This window comes from Mycteria americana, chromosome 7 (assembly GCF_035582795.1).
Source record: "Mycteria americana isolate JAX WOST 10 ecotype Jacksonville Zoo and Gardens chromosome 7, USCA_MyAme_1.0, whole genome shotgun sequence".
NCBI lineage: Eukaryota > Metazoa > Chordata > Aves > Ciconiiformes > Ciconiidae > Mycteria > Mycteria americana.
The window spans coordinates 44393241-44409740 of NC_134371.1; the positions used below are offsets into that span (position 1 = coordinate 44393241).

General features: G+C 34.1%; 1 protein-coding gene across 4 annotated transcripts in view; it reads right to left on the reverse strand.

Annotated features, from left to right (window-relative positions):
* The window catches only part of DENND1B (DENN domain containing 1B), a 170181-nt gene that overhangs the window by 29297 nt on the left and 124384 nt on the right, over positions 1–16500 (reverse strand). For all 4 annotated transcript variants that reach the window (XM_075508168.1, XM_075508166.1, XM_075508165.1 and 1 more), the window contains 3 exons: positions 10926–11027; positions 4624–4714; positions 628–668 (listed from right to left, as the gene is read on the reverse strand). In XM_075508168.1, the coding sequence (XP_075364283.1) occupies positions 628–668; positions 4624–4714; positions 10926–11027 (234 nt within the window). The remainder of the gene's footprint in view (positions 1–627; positions 669–4623; positions 4715–10925; positions 11028–16500) is intronic.

Here is a 16500-nt window from a genome sequence, read left to right on the forward strand (position 1 = left end):
TTTATCAATGCATTCTAACAGAATGATGTATTTTCATTCTTCATTCATTGTTACCATTTCAAAATCAATTCAGAAGTTATGGTTATTTTTCATGTGTTCCTATCATATTTATTATACAACTTAAAAATACTTTGACCTGACAGAAAGAACGATCTCATTTAATGACACAAGAATTCTCTTAATCTAAAATAATATATTTTACTAATCCTGCAGAATAACAAGGTTATACCAAGGGTCTTCTGCTAGCCAAACTGCACAAATCCATATTAATGAAATTGCTATCTACTAGAAGTGATAAACTTTGTATCAAATCATACTGTCACACCTAATTCACAGTTACAGAATGTAACAGGATACAGAAAGCAGTGAAATCCCTGACTATACAGACAGAAAAACCTTGTGCATTTTTTTTTTTGCACAAGGTTTTTTTTGCACATTTTTTTTTTTTACATATTCAAGAAAAAACCCACAAAATTATTGCATATACCACAGACATGTTATTTATTATAGAATGTACTTATATTTTCCTTGCAAATGAACGAACTTTTACTATTACATATATGTAAGGAAAAGGACAAAGATTCAAAGAACAAGATGGCCAGTATAATTACTTAAGCAAGTTTATACCTTCACTGTATGCATCCACTGCTGATAAGATCGTGAATTTCCTGAAATAGAAATGTAAAAGGTAACACAATCAGACATACGTTCAACATTTTAAATGTTTCAACCCTCCTCACAATCTGCATAAAAAATTCCCTCAGAGGATTTTTCATTAATTTCATTTTTCCCAGACAGACAAGGAATGTAAAGATAAGAATATGTGTACATTAAGAAAAAAAAAAACAGTTATCTCTTATTTCATGTTTTCTATTTTCTTTGTAAAAGCATATCTTTTCACCACAGAGAGTTTTTAATTCCAATTGAGGTAGAAAGAGAAATTAGAACTATGATAAGGTAACATACTGCTAAAAAGTCTAAAAAGAAAAACACCAACTTGAAAGAATAATATATAATGAACTAGATTCAAGCATAATGATCCTACCGGGCAAACTCTCAAGTACAAAAATGACATGGACTGCGGATGGTACCATCCCAGGGAAAAAGAACAAGAGAAAAGTCTAAAGATTATGGCACAACTATATACTCCTGTGCAGGGGAAATCCTTTTAAACTATTAACTGTATCTACTTTCTTTCACAAAGGAAAACCTCTAAAAGGCAAGTGGGAGCTACTGGCTTCTGTAGGACTACCGAGGACTATTGTGCCACTAAGCTGGCCATGAAGGACAGGGTTAAATTCTACTGAGCACTTGATGAAGAAATGAATACTATCTCCCAAAGGTGCTTCAGCTGAACACCAAAGATTGAGTACCTGATCCCTGATAAAGTTTTAGAGTACATCAGTCTCTTGAATACTCTGGTACATGAGCTGTTACTAACCCCAGACAACACATTCACGTTGGCAAGAACGCTGAAGTTTCAGAGAGTTTATCCATTTTGAAAGGACCATACTGATATATCCTTGACATTACAGACTTTTAACAGAAGTTCTCAAAACTTCTTAGGCTTTGCAATAATCAGTTAACTAAGGCCTGGGTGGAATTATTGCATTGGCTAGTGGAAAGCCAAAACATTCTCCTAGAACGTGGCTGAGAACTAACTGGATCATTGTAAAAGGTATTCCCAAGTTTGTCAATGAGGTGAAAAAACTGAGCTGTTTACAACTCATATCAGGCACTTTCACCCATTCTGCTAAATTCTTTGAAAGCAATTTTGAGACACCCAAACTCTCAGGAATGATGGCACAAATTAAAGCAATGCCCACTTAGAAAGGAGAGAACCTGATATTCTTTATGATCCTATCTCCAGTAAGAACATCAAAGAGCAACCTAAAGCAAAAAATGACTCATTTTTTACTTCTTCAGTCTGGCTCCCTGGAACTACCAGAGAAGGCAGCATGCAAATAACATGTAATAAAGTGAAATTTAACCACTGCTAGTGTGTTAATGAAATTTCAATGAACGATAAGTACTTTCTCTAACATGACATTTCATAACTTCAAATTCATATAAAAATATTCATATATCATCTAGCTTGTGGTGTCCTTAACAGTGACTCTTTCCACATCTGAGCCTTCTCTATCACAGCCTATGACTTAAGCGAGACAGTAAATGAGATCACAGAAAATCACCAAGAAATTTAACTGTCTTCTAGTTGTGTAGAGAGACTTCAGGGAAAGCAATAAAGAAAACAGATAAATACCCATCTACAGAAAAGGCCACCTTAACACTGTATACCCTCAGCTAGAATTAAGCCTCCTGAAACTCCTGTGAGAAAATGCTGACTCCTTAAAATAATTATTAAGAGAGAGGTGCAAAGCTTTTCACTTTTTCAGTTTTCCTTATACTACCACCATTGATATTAGACCCAACTCAAAAAAAATGACTGCTATAGTAAAATTCATGTGATTACAAATTACTTTAATGGCTATATTCTACAAGAAATCCAAGTGCTGAGCCAATCAATCATCACTATATTCTTGTATTGAAAGTTACATAAAATTCGTTAAGAACTAATACTTCCACAGAATAATACATGTAACAGAAAATAAAATTTTAAGTAATGAAGATGGCTGACAAATCTCTTCTCACATATAGTCACAGGGAAATAAGTTTTGACCACTTTACTGGGGGAAAAAAAAAATCATAAAAAATAATGAAATCTAAGTTTTATTCTCCAATTTCCAGCTTAATTTTCTGTGCTGGTTTAGTTATGTTCACATATGTGGAAAAATGCAAATTAAAAAAGAGATTACTTAAAGAAACACTTTCCATTTGATTCAGTAATTTTTAAATTATACTCTCTATAGCTAGGAATACGTTCACCTGTCCTTTTAACAGCTTGTAGCTTACACTAACTTTCTGTAACTTTTCTGAAGGCTGACTTTCACCTGTTTTTTTAAAACCTTGGGCTTCCTGATAAAGTTGATGGGAGTTAACTCTGCAAAGAGATCATAGTTCTACCCCATTAGCATCACAAAATGTCACCTTCAATTGCATACATATTGTTAGCCCTGCACTTCATAACGATAATGAGACAGCAGTTATGTAAATACTGAATATGTGCCCTAAGCAATTTGTCCACAACCTGGCAATATACAGCTTGTCTGACTTGAAAAGTATGCGCACAGTGCAATCTAACCGAGAACTGCTAGCGAAGCTGAGCATTCCCTCCTGAGCAGAGCCAGGTGAGATGTGGTTCACAGGCTGCCAGCATGCAGCCAAGAAACAAGCTTTATCTAACTTCTATTGCAGTTTTATTGCAGCCTCCTGACCCCCTAACTGCAGACAGCAAACGAACTCTGTATACTGACACTACCTATCTGAATAATGGATGCTCAATGCCTAAAATCCGTTTACAGAGCAGCATAAGTTACTCTAAAAAGGTAGAAAAGCCGTAAATCTCTGTATAACTAACCACACTTTAATCAAGAAAAAAAAAAATTATGTGCTAGATCATAGCACAAGACACAGAGGGCAGGAGAAGGCAGTGAAAATCTTGAACAAAAGGATTTACGTACTCTGAGCATAAAAAAAGATATTTTACAGAAGGTGAAGATGGCTCTGCACCGCTCAATGATTTCTCCATGGGGGCCAAATCCCTTCCTCTGTAAATATCCCCATTTAAGAGTAGTCTTGCAAAGGAAGACCATCTAAAGCTGCCATATGCAACTCAGTGGATTTGCTCAAATCACGTAACCTCCATTTACTGAGAAAGCTTCTACACTACTTTAAAGACCATAAAACAGTATTTATGCTGTGTCATGCACATTTTGATCCAATATTTTGATAGCAAATATGATACCTCAAATAACAATATAGCTGTAATAAATGTCTAATAGGAAAGCAATCAATAATCCTGTAATATTCAGCAATGGATTCAGCACACACTCTTCTGTATGGGTTAACTCTGTAAGCTAGTTAATGTGAAAAGTGCTACAACAGTTGTCAGTGAACATAACTGAGGGAAACAACACAAGGACTAATATTTTTATTTATTAAGAAGGTAAACTTTCGATGTTCCTTCTGGGATCATATACAAATGTTAAATTCTTTCCCTCTTTTTGAGAGTAACACATTTGCTGGAGAAAGCAAATTTCTCTAAAGATTCAGGAAATCACTCTGATTTATGCACTGCAAAAATAATTAGATTTGAAAAATGTTAGAAGTGTTTATGGAAAATAACTATCTAGAAAAAGTTCGGCAGCACAAATTTCAAAATTATTTTTAAAATACAGTTTACATATAATGTATCATTATGTAAACATGCAGTTAAAAATGTAAATAATATAGTGATATTTCATATATTGAAATCTAAGTATTATTTTACTGGATTAAAACAACATATTTTCATTTAATATACTGACATAACTAGATATATAATAGTATGTGTCCCAGCAGTGATTTGTTAAAGGCTAAAACCTTTCCAAGAATGAATGGATACAATGAAGCAGTAATAAGATTAACGACTCCTAAAATTTACAGGACGTCCTGAGAACATCATCATGTTGAACAGCTCCCAAAGAAGCATCATCGTTGAGTACACTCATATTAATTCCGTACCTCCACAAAAGCCTCCTGCTGTGATTTCTTCTTCAAAAACATCAGAGAATCCTCTTCCTGCATTTAATTTTGATAGCCGACCATCAATAAACTGAAAAAAAAAAAAAAAAAAAAAAAGTCACACTTTGTTGGCCCTTCTATTGCTATACAGTGTTACAGTTTTCAGTGTGTACATTATAATGGAATATGAATGTTCAAGACAGCATATGGCTTACGGATAATATATTGCTTTTAGATGGATTTTGCAAGAGCAGTTGCAACTATGAGCAGCAGAAATATCAGAGTATTTTATATATATCAAGTAAATTATATGTATTATGCAAAATTTACAAATAGATTTGTAAAATTTTATAGTAATGAAATTACACATCAGTTTGTTCAGAAATATTTTAAATGGCTTTCAAGCTTTTCTTGCTTTTCTAATGGCAAGAAAATACATTAATTTATTTCCTTACAAATGGTAACTTCGGATTTGTAATCATAACCAAATAAAGATCACTGAGACGCTCCCTGGTGTCCTGTTTTGAAATCATAAGTTTACTTTGTATCACCAACAAAAGAACATAAACAAACCTCCCTATGGTATCCCCTTCTGGGTATGCATCCATGGGTCCAAAGTAGAACTTGTGCCCAGAAAGTACCTTTAGAACAACTGGAAACATCTCACCACACTCAGTTCAAAGAAACGATAGGCTATAATGTGTACTTGGCGTCCATTAAAAGTGTATGTGTTTTGCATGAAAAATGATCCTACAAGGACAGTTTGTGGAAGGGAAATTGTAGCAAACTTTCCACACAGGAACAGCAGAGGAAGGCTGTGGCTTGGTTTCAGAAATGGTGGTAACAGCAGGTTGGATTTGACTGGTAGTGTGCAAACTGGCTCAAAGGACGTTTCATTTGAGTGGGAATGTGATGCATGAAGTCCCCAAACAAAGTGAGGTACGATGCCAAGGCAGACCCCTAAAACTCTCTCCACCTGACTGAGCACAGTTCAGGGTTGACACCACTGTATTTTTAAGTTCCAACACATCTGTTTGCCCTTTTCTTTTTTTACCCACTACCATTTAACGTAGTTGCATCTGCAGATGCATATTGCAATAGTTGTCCTTATGCAGAGGTTACAGCTGCATGAGCACATGGATTTGCGTCCACATATAAGTGTATACAGAAAGACTGAAATGATCCAAATACTTCAGAAAAAGTCAAAGTAAGATAATTAATGATTAAACTTTTCAGAAGGAATGAATACATTCTTTTCAAGAATTAACAGGCTTCAAAGAAGTACAACAAGCACATTCTTAAAGGTTTATAATTCTTCCAAGAAGCAACCCCTCCCTTTTTGTTTTGAAAAGGCTAACTCAAGTCTGAGAGATAAAGTGAGAAAGCACTTTTCCAATTATACACGGTTCACCTTCTAACAAGAATTATGAGTTATTCACTGGTACTAAACACTACGTAGGAACTAACCAAAACTAATTATTTGGCTATATCATATTTTACCACAGATTATCCAAACAGTGTCAGTGACAATCTGATGCTTGTCAATGAACAGACTAGTGACACGAAACAAATTACTTTCTCAGAGTACAAAAATTCCGGCAGCAAGAATAAGGCAAGCACGAAGATAACCATTTCTTTCTCTTGTCTAAATTCATTCCTTCTTATTTTTTCATTTTACTCCAAGTTGGCTTTTTTCCAAATAGGTTGGTTCATGGTCAGACCACTATGGGATCACTGGATTATTTCACAGTAAGAAAAAGAGATAAGAGCATCTTTAGCTACTGCTGGGTGGGGGGAAGAAAAAACAAACCAACCCCCCCTCCCATCCCCAGCCTTTGAACTGTAAGACATTATCTCTTTTGGGAAAGTTATGAATTCATTCCATACTATAAACTAACATAAGATTTATGGACATACTCATCATTTGGTAAAATTCTACCAACAGAAGGCTGAGACACTGACTGAATTTTAGTTTTTAGAGGATCACTCCAACTGAGTATTTAATGTAAATACTGACAAACAGAACTGTTAGCAGAAAGATATTGGAAACATTATTTAAAGGAAATGATAAGTGTTAGTAGTGGTAGTAGTAGTTATTACTTTTGAGTAATTTACTGTTAATGGTTGCACTTAAATTGCTACATTAAAACAATAGCACGTGGAATCACACATACACTTTATGGTTTTCTCCTCCCATTTTTCAAACCCATACTGTCTCGAAAAATCTGGGCCTGCTATTTCAAGAAATGCATTCACTTTGAGACCCAGAGAGCCCTTGGTTGACTACTGCTTTCAATGAAAAAACAGTAATTCCAGTGCTACTCTTGGATTTTAAGCTGACTAAAGACAGAACTACCATCATCCTTAAATAATTTTGAATTTTAAAAACAAAAAATATAGACCATATCCACTTCAGAAGATCTGGTTGCACAGCTGATAAAGGGTGGGGGGTAGGGGAAAAGAGATGATGTTTGTGAGCTAAATCAAATCATTCATTTAGGAAGGAGTAAACGTTCCAAGTCAATTCACCCATTATTAAAAACAAAAAGTTGGTAGAAGCAAAGAAAACATCATAAATGTGACTTCCACACAGTAACAGCTCAATAGCTTGCAAGAAGAGAGCTCAACTCATAAAGCTTGAAAATGAAATTTGAAATTACTAGTAATTTTCGAAGACTTATGATTCTTCAAGTCCTAATCCTGCATTCATTATTTATTTTTCTAGTTAGCACTTTCCACCATTTTAGGAACAAATCCCAATAAATGTCGCAGATTACATTACTTATGCAATTACGTTACTTAACGAGATAGTCTACATTAGGCTTCATGCTAGTTCTAAGAATGAATTAATATTTTCCCTGGACACTCATCAGAACTATTTGACGTGTAAGATGCAACTATTAATTGCATATGTTTGCAGCTTGAAATAAAGATTATCTACCTTCCATGTTACCCTAATTACAGAGGAACCTTTCTAAGGCTCAGAAAAAGCTAACAAATAGATAGCATACATAATAATACAAATATCAAAGATGTGGAAAAAAAGCAGTGAGAAAAGAAGTAACATAAGTATACAGTCCAAGAGAACAAACATTTAATCTGAAGAAAAACTGTCATATACAGAATATTTAACCAGGAAATAAGAATATTTAATACATAAATAATAGTTATTTCCTTTTTAAGAAAAATATTTTTACATTATTAAATATCCTAATAATAGTTTAAGAATAACAATAACCAGGGTTTTTAAAATTAAATCTATTCAGGGCAGAAGACAGCTTTAGAAAACTAAAGCCGGCAAACTGCAGCAAATTGAACTTCACATGTCCCTATAGTTGTGATCCATATCAGGGTATCTATCACAAATTACTTCTATGAATTCCTGGAAAATGTATGTTTTGCATAAACAGTTTGATGTATTCTGTTTCAGAGCAATATAAACTGTGCTTTCAACTTCCAAAAATGTGAAGTCATCAACCTGATTTAAAACACATCTCCATAATTTATAAGTCAGAGAGAGTGGTTTGAGGCTAAAAGATAATCTAGGCATGGTCCCTGCCAAAAATATTCTGTCTCAATTTTCAGTAAAGACTATGATGCTGAATAAGGGAACAAAAATACAAGTGTTAATGAAAATGAGATATAGAAATGGACGTTATAATACCTGAGGAATAAAACTCAAATAAAAAAAACAACGTAGATTCACCTCTGTTACACGATTCTAAGGAAACCAGCACACATATCTGGAAGTAAAATTATTTTTGTAAGTCTATCAAGGTAAAGGAAATACAGCTGAAGTGAAGAATAACAGTACCATTACTTAAAAAACAAAGGTTGTGATAAGTGCTGGTCTGTCATTTTGCCCTTATCAATTTGATGTGTCTTACAAATAGATTTTGGGGGTAAAAATGGTAAATGAGTAAATGGAAAGATACAACATATGAGTTATGAAAACCTTGGTTCTCACAGATTCTTTGACAGTTAATTTTCTAGATAAAGGAAATGAAATTTATCTATACCACAGAAAAGCCTCTTGCATGTGCCTCAAAATACTAGTTTAGATAAAATAAAAGCAGAGTACCTGAACAGTACACTTGAACTTTAGGTTGGATGAGGACTGGCCCAAAAAGGTAACAGCTTGTAATAAAAGGGAAAATGTCAGGCTGGGAGCATCCCTGGTCATGGTATTTAAGAGTAAGTGTTCAGACTGATCCTATTTACAGGTTAGTTAATGATTTTGGTACAAAAGACTGGCATGTGCTAATACATTTGGGGATATCATTACTAGAAAGCACATCAAAATGCAATACAAAGTAAAAACAGATTATGTTGAAGATGAAAATAATCTGAATGGGATAAACACAAAGAATTAATTCCACAATTTATTTGAACAGTGATTTCCTGGTACTTTGGCAAAAAGAGACAATTTCCAAAATTAAGACTGGTTAAATTAGAGGAATTAACATGTTTTAATGTAGAAGAGAGGGGGAGAAGATTAAAAACCTACAAAGAAAAAAGGACAGAGGAAGGATTTTATAAAATGGCACAAATAAAGCTTACTTGTCAGTTACAGCAAAAAGGGTGCATTTAAAGTACCTATTTTCTGCTTGGTCTAGGTTTAAGGCTGCTTCTAAGAACTATTTTCTGCTTAAAAGATTTTCCAGAACAGAATAAAATACAGTTTAGTCTTTTTGAACACAAACAACTTTGAAAACAGCTCATTTGTCAGTGGGAAAAACTGGAGAAGGTGCAGCTGGGCTGAGGATTAGCTGAAACAGAAACTAGAGGAATGAAAAAACCTACTACTACTACTATTAAACCACACACATCATCAAAATTGTTACTATTTCCTAATGCTCTAAAATATATTATTTCCTTTAGTTGAAATAAAATTAAAACAAGCTATAAACAAACTGTAAACTGATTCTGTTTAATTGAACACGTATTAAAATGTAATGGGTAAGTACAGAGCCACACTGACAAGCCCATTCATTTCAGTGGAGTTAAACCTTTTCCTACAGCTGAAGATCTTGCTTTAGTAGTACTAGTGTGACAACAATTTAGGAACATTGCTTGTAGGCAGCTTTCTATTAAGAAAGTTTCATGCTAGCTTATCACACTGAGATACGCAAAATGTAAACAACACTGTTTACTCTGTTACTTCTTTCCATTTCAATCATATATGCTGGATACTTCAAAAGGTTTCAGATTTCTTCTTTATTATTTTATATTTTTATTTACATTTTGTTATTCTATAACATAAAACATAGTAAATTAAAGGAGCCCAATTCTATGATCAGCATTTCCTTAACTTTTATACAATTAGGAGAAACATATTTTCAGAGGACTTCTACAAACTATCATCCTTGCATAAATCTTTACTTTAGACACTAGCCTCTGATTAACACCAAATGTTTTCTGAAAATTATAAGATTTACATATAATGAATTTCCCTTATCTGTCACAGTATTATATCTTCAAAGAAGTCCACCAGATTATTTAAACATGAACTCCCATGACTCAATCATTCCACATATTTGCAGGCAAACATATACTTTTATGAGTCTTCTCATTTCATTCAGATTTTCCTTGATTTTCCCAAAAGTCTAGTAATAAGTTTCTTAACACTCTTTTGATGCAATAGGGTCATGTGATGAAAAGGGGGAACAAAAGTTACAGAATAAAATGAAAGAAAACAATTCATTTCAAAGACTGTAATAAAACTATTACTGAGCTGTGCCAGACATTCAACGATTTGTTCTCTATTAGTTCAAAATCAGTGTTAACAGAGCAGCTAGAATATTCTTCAGGCCACCCCTATGGCTTGGGTTTCTAACATTCTCTGTGTGCATACTTCAAAAAGCCTAGCAAAGCAAACCGCAATTACAGTATGAATCCAGTTTTTAAATAAAATGCCACTGAAGTCCAATTTAAGTAAGCACTATATTGTTTAGGTTCTTTGGTCATGAGCCAAGAGAGCTGAAAATGAAGTTCAACCATCAAGCTGGGAGATCCATGATTCTTCTTGTTTAGATGAGTTGCTGACTGGCTCTGAAGAGATGCTGCACTGGCTCCGCACCCTGGGGTTATTTTTTTGTTGAGTTTCTCCCCCCACCACCGCTCTTTTTAACTAGAACTGAAGATTTAAACATACAACAAAACCAGGATGACTGCCTGTACACAAAGTATTTTTACTTATATTTTATCTGAGTTTCGTAAGCCGACAGAAGGGAAAATGTATTTAAATATGGATATGTTTTAAGAGAAAAATCATTAAACATGGGTCATTTACCCTCTCATACCTGTTTAAACAGTTGAAGATTAACAGCAGTTTCCAGGAACTGCTTAGTAGTACTGGAACGATGCTTCACAAAACTATTCTCACAGAAAGTTATAGGCTCTCCCTAAAAAATTTAAACAGAAGTTAGATGGTAACTAGAGTATACAAATATGCCAATTTATTTAAAATTCTCCATTACACATTTATTTATTTGTTTCTTAATAGTCAATACATACAAATATTCCCTTTCAAGCAATCTTGCATCCAATTAAACAGTAGACAACAACAAAAAAAGCCCCAAATCTTCATACAATATTTAAATAGTTCTCAATATACATGTTGCAATTGAACCTCTGGTTTATGGAGTCAGTCTACAAAATACACACTGCAAGGAAAAAAGTAAGTGGTTTACAGTTGGTTCATGTTACCTTTATAGCACTCTTCATTAAAAAAATTCAAGGAAATGGTTCAAATTTTGAGGAAGAGCAGGTCCACTGCTTCAAATAGTTTAACATGCGTTATTGTTCAGGATTACTCTGATTCCCTGGCATGCTAAACCAGCAATACTAGTAAACCAAAACTCTAATTCAGTCCAAAAACATGTTATCGGCACCAAATTATTTTTATATTTATTCTACCAAAACATGTGAAGATTGATAAATATAATGCTGATTTAACAGGAAATTACTGAAATACACATCTATTTTATTTTTACACAAAACAAAAGCTACAAACTTTTTGGAACATTGTTATGGAGAACGTCTGAACAGATGAGATTAACATTTAATACAATAAAATGTATTTTCCCAACATGGGAAAAGCACATCGCCTATAGTTACCAAAAACCCTGCACCAAAACACTTTGATGATGAAAGAAGATAAACAAGTATTCATTGAAAATGAAGTGTTTGTTGAAAAAAATATTACTGAAATCAGCACTCATTAAAAAATAAAATATGCTAATATGATTATTTATAAACAATCATATTGACTCCTATGTTACTCCCTAATTTCATTTAAAATTTGCTGTCTTCAGCGTACACAGACCACTGGACATTTCTGATGAGCATTCTCTCCAATTCTGTTATTCTTGTCAATACTTTGCGATAAATACTTGAAGCTGTTTGACTTAACTGGATAGGTACATTACAAAGTTTGTGTAGTGATCGAGGTACAGGAACTGATTTCATCATAAAGCCAAGTTTACAAAAGCAAAATAATTACCAGGTTAGAAACAACTACCAAAGATCTCAAAGACAGAGAATTTGGAATCCAACAAAATGCCACACCTAAATCACCACAGAATATTTTACTACAAAAGCTACACATACAGTGCAGTCCCACAACAGAATAAAAGACACCTCAGCCATTCAAATGAAAAAAAGATCAAGGACAGCTGTTATATTGATCTTCACAATAGCTCCAACTGTTAGCCACTTTAAAGACAAATTTATTCTTGCCCATGATCACCACAGCTTTCTGCTCCTAACCCTGTTTAACTTTAACCGCATATGCTACTTCACGCATTTTCCTGTCATTCTGGCTGACTGTGCAGTTATGTGCTTCCAGAATATCACAAGCTGTTTACTGCATGTGACCTAGGTGAGTTTGGTGGAGTAGCTCTAAATCATCTTCAACTCCTCTTTACACCCTGCACTTTGTTTTTAAATGGTTCAAGTATGATCCAAGGAAATGTTGCAGTAAAAACACTGTGATGTCATTTAAAATCCTATTCTTATACTATCAAAGGCTTCCCTCTTTTTAAGTCTCTCTTTTAAGAGATCCAATCCTACTCAGCAAAGTACTTAAGTTCATGTTTAACTTGTTTTTAAGTTTTACGTCCTTACTTCTTTATGGAACCTCTGATTTTAGAAAAGAAATCTCACTGGAAGAGCTAGAAGCTATACATTTACCTAATGTAATCCTTCCCCTTTCACAGGGTAGCTGGAACACTGTGATATGCAAACCCATCTCAGTACAATATGTAGCAGTGTGTCTATCAAGTCTCCAGGAGAAGCACGCAAGTTACTCCACCTACTACTTATCCCAAGATAACTGGTGAACACTGTGCACATGCAGGACATGCTGGAGCTGCCGAATAGCTTGAAATGTTTGTGGTACTCTAAATAGCACTGCCTTCCTGACCCACTTTGCATTAGCTATTCTTGAGCTCCTAAAGACTCTTGTCTTAAGAAGATGACCCCAAGCTACTTAGCAAATTCAAAGTGCATCAAAACAAATTAAATAGGCTCCAGTGAGATATGGTGGTACAAGACATAGTGTTCCTGAGGGCAGACTCTCTTCTCAGTTCTGTTGTTCTTCCAAAAAATTTCAAGGAAGCAAACTATAACAATATGTATATATATTTATACATATATACATATATATATATATATATATATAAAAAATTGTTGTTGTTACACAAAGAAGTTATTTCTGGAAATACAGAGGCTTTGTGGGAGTGCAGAACTGACTAGATGATGGCTCATGACATACTATGAAACATTAAATTTAGGACCAAAGAGAGAAAATATTATTTTCAAAATATACTATTTAGAAAAATAAAAACTAAGCTATGCCTCCACTGCCACTTTCCCAATTGTCTTGGGAAAGAGGAAAGAGAAAAACAAGAGGTTTTCTCCCAGCAGAAGAGAAAACAGGCATGCTTACTCTCCCTTTTACATCAGCCTGGGAAGAGAGAGCAGATAGTTTTACCTGATGGCACTTCTCCCACCCAAGCCATGTAACAGAACGCCAGGAAATGGTAGTTCAACACACATTTTTAGTGCATGGCTGTAATATTTTCTCAAATACTTTCCTTTAATCGCTGGATGCTTCAGATACTTAGTAAGCACTCATGCATTGGTGCATCTGTTCCCTTATCAGGTCAGTTCAGAGACAGAATAACCAAAGCTATTCCTTAGCTGAAAATTTATTTAGATCTACGAAGAGTTCACATCAAAAGTCATCTATGTTATTGGCACCTACTGATAGCAAGGTTGCTTTAAAAATGTGAGTAGGTTTAAAGCTCCTAACTGTTCAGCACATGAAAATGAGAAAATCTGTTGAAACCTGTAGAAATTCCACACTGAAGTTTTCTCAGGGTATCTGCTGTAACTTTACTGAAATTGCATTAAATAATACAATTAACTCCTAGCACTTTTATTTGTTCAAGGCTCTGAACAACAAAACTGTTTTCCAAATAAAACTTTTACAAATCTTCAAGATTATTACTGTAAACACGAAGCCTTTTGAAGCGCTATTTAAAAAATAAAGTATTGAATCAATATAAACAAAAATAGCTCTAGAACTTTTCGTACATAAAGCTTATAACATTCTCGTTTCTGCAAATACAGCCGGGTACCTTTAGAAACTGAGTTTTGGAGGAATGCTCCACTGATATTTAACTACTAGACCATCAAATGGCCCCTGTCATATTGATCTACAATGTACTTTCAAAACAAGTTCGATCAAAACCCAGTGGGGACTCTATACAGAAAAGTAGACAGCTAATACTCAGACCAAACAATCTATGCCCAAACAAGATATCTGTCCTTTTAACAACAGTTGCTATAGAATTTTCTTCCCCTTTCATAGCTTGCCACACACAGCAGGAATTTCTTACTCCAAGCTACATTCACATTTTAAGCAAGCTATTTATACAGACCTCAATGGAACATGAAAACAGTGAGCTAAAACAGCATGATCATTTTAAAAGGAAAAATAATCTAGATTAGAAGGTATGTTTGTGCTTTCTAAATCTAGTGCTATTGAACTTGAACAAGAAGTACAAACATTTTAATTTTTTGTTTCAGAAAATATATATATCTCTTGCATGAGATGACTCATAACAACTATTTGTACTACTGCTGTAATTAATACCATTTCATATGGTAGCTCTCGCTTATTACATGAAGAGTATAAGGTAGGTAGGTATGGACATAGCTTCTTCGGTTTTCTATAATTTATTTAACAAAAAACCCCAAAATTTTAAACAATATTTTGGTTTTGATATTAAAATTCCTCTGTTTAAAATCAAGGAAGTACAAAGCTGAAATTTCAGCTGTTGTCATGACATTCAGAGATAAAGGCAAGGGGATAACTGAGTATGACCTATGATTCTAACTCAGGAAGGTGCCATTTAAAATTACAAACAAATTTCTGCAGAATTTGCAAATTTCTTGCAATCTACGCAAACAAAGATTCAGATATGCTGATGTTTTTTATAGTTACAATTAAAACCTACAACAACTCCTATTAATACAACATCTATATTAAATAAAGGACTACCACAGTCCTTAAGACAAATTAAACAATATGGTTTCCAACATGTAAAATAAAATTCTGATGGAAGTCACAATAAATAGTCATAACAAATACTACACAGGGTGGTTCTGGATTTAAATGCAAACAATGTTCTGGCATTTCATTACTCTTTCTCTGTTTCTGTAGTCTGCTGTACTTTTTATGCCTAACTCTTGGGGGAAAGGTAAACAAGTCAATGCCCACTTCAAGAGATACCTGTCCTCAAAAGATTTCATTCTGAAACTCAATTATAAGCAATCATTTCTTATGCATTCTCAAGTAATTCAGGTGCATTCTGAATCTTAAAATATCGATTTTTTTTCCTAGTATAACATTTAATTGTATTATTTTGCTTTAGTGCATATTGAATACAATACCTGCATCTGTTGGAGAGCTGATGTCACTACTTAAAACAGTGTCAATATTGGCCCAAAGCACTCCAGTTAGCATTCAATTAAAGTGAGGTCTGACAGGTTGTGCTATCTTCAAGCTGGAAGTTATCTCAGCACCCCTGGTGTGCTGATGAGACCACGAACTCCTACTGCTGAGCATTCCAGAGCAAGCCATTAGCCTTTGCTCTTCATTTCTTAATTTTTGATGAGTGATGTTACAACCATCGTAACTTAAAACAAAGTTATCCTGGATTTATTTCTTTTGTTGTAACATCAAGAGCTTTGAGGACTTTTTCCCCAAAAGAGGTGATTTTTTTTTCAACAACTTAATCTTTTGTTAGCTAATTCTTGAAGAAAAGCCAATTTTTCACAGGTAGAAAGTACGTTATTGTTGCTTATATTCCATAATCTTTTAATAGATGTGTCAAAGTAAGAGGATTTATTTGAAATATATTTGAAATGTATTTGTCTTGCCATGATAAATTACCTTCTTTAAAAAACAAAAATTAAAAAAATCACATCTATATATCCTCCTGATGTTTGCTGCCTAAGAGAAAACAGCTTTTCTGCTTTGCTTATTTTCCTGATGATGTTAAAATTAATCTCTATTATGGTGAATACTTTTATACTCATCATTTTTCTGCTCCTTCCTCATTCTCTTACCTACCTTTCCCTCTCTAGACATAGATTGTCAGTGGGAATATTGCCTTTTTAAGAATTCTTTACATCATACAGCGTTTTATTAACCGACCATACTGTATATGATTAATGGAAAAAATTTACTAGTTTTTGCTTTCACCTGCAAGGTTTGCACAAGTACATGTGTAAGGCCCGTCTTCCCTAGCCATCCCAGAGTTGTTAAAATGTTTGACTGGTGTGGCTCTTGTCTGATATAAGGAA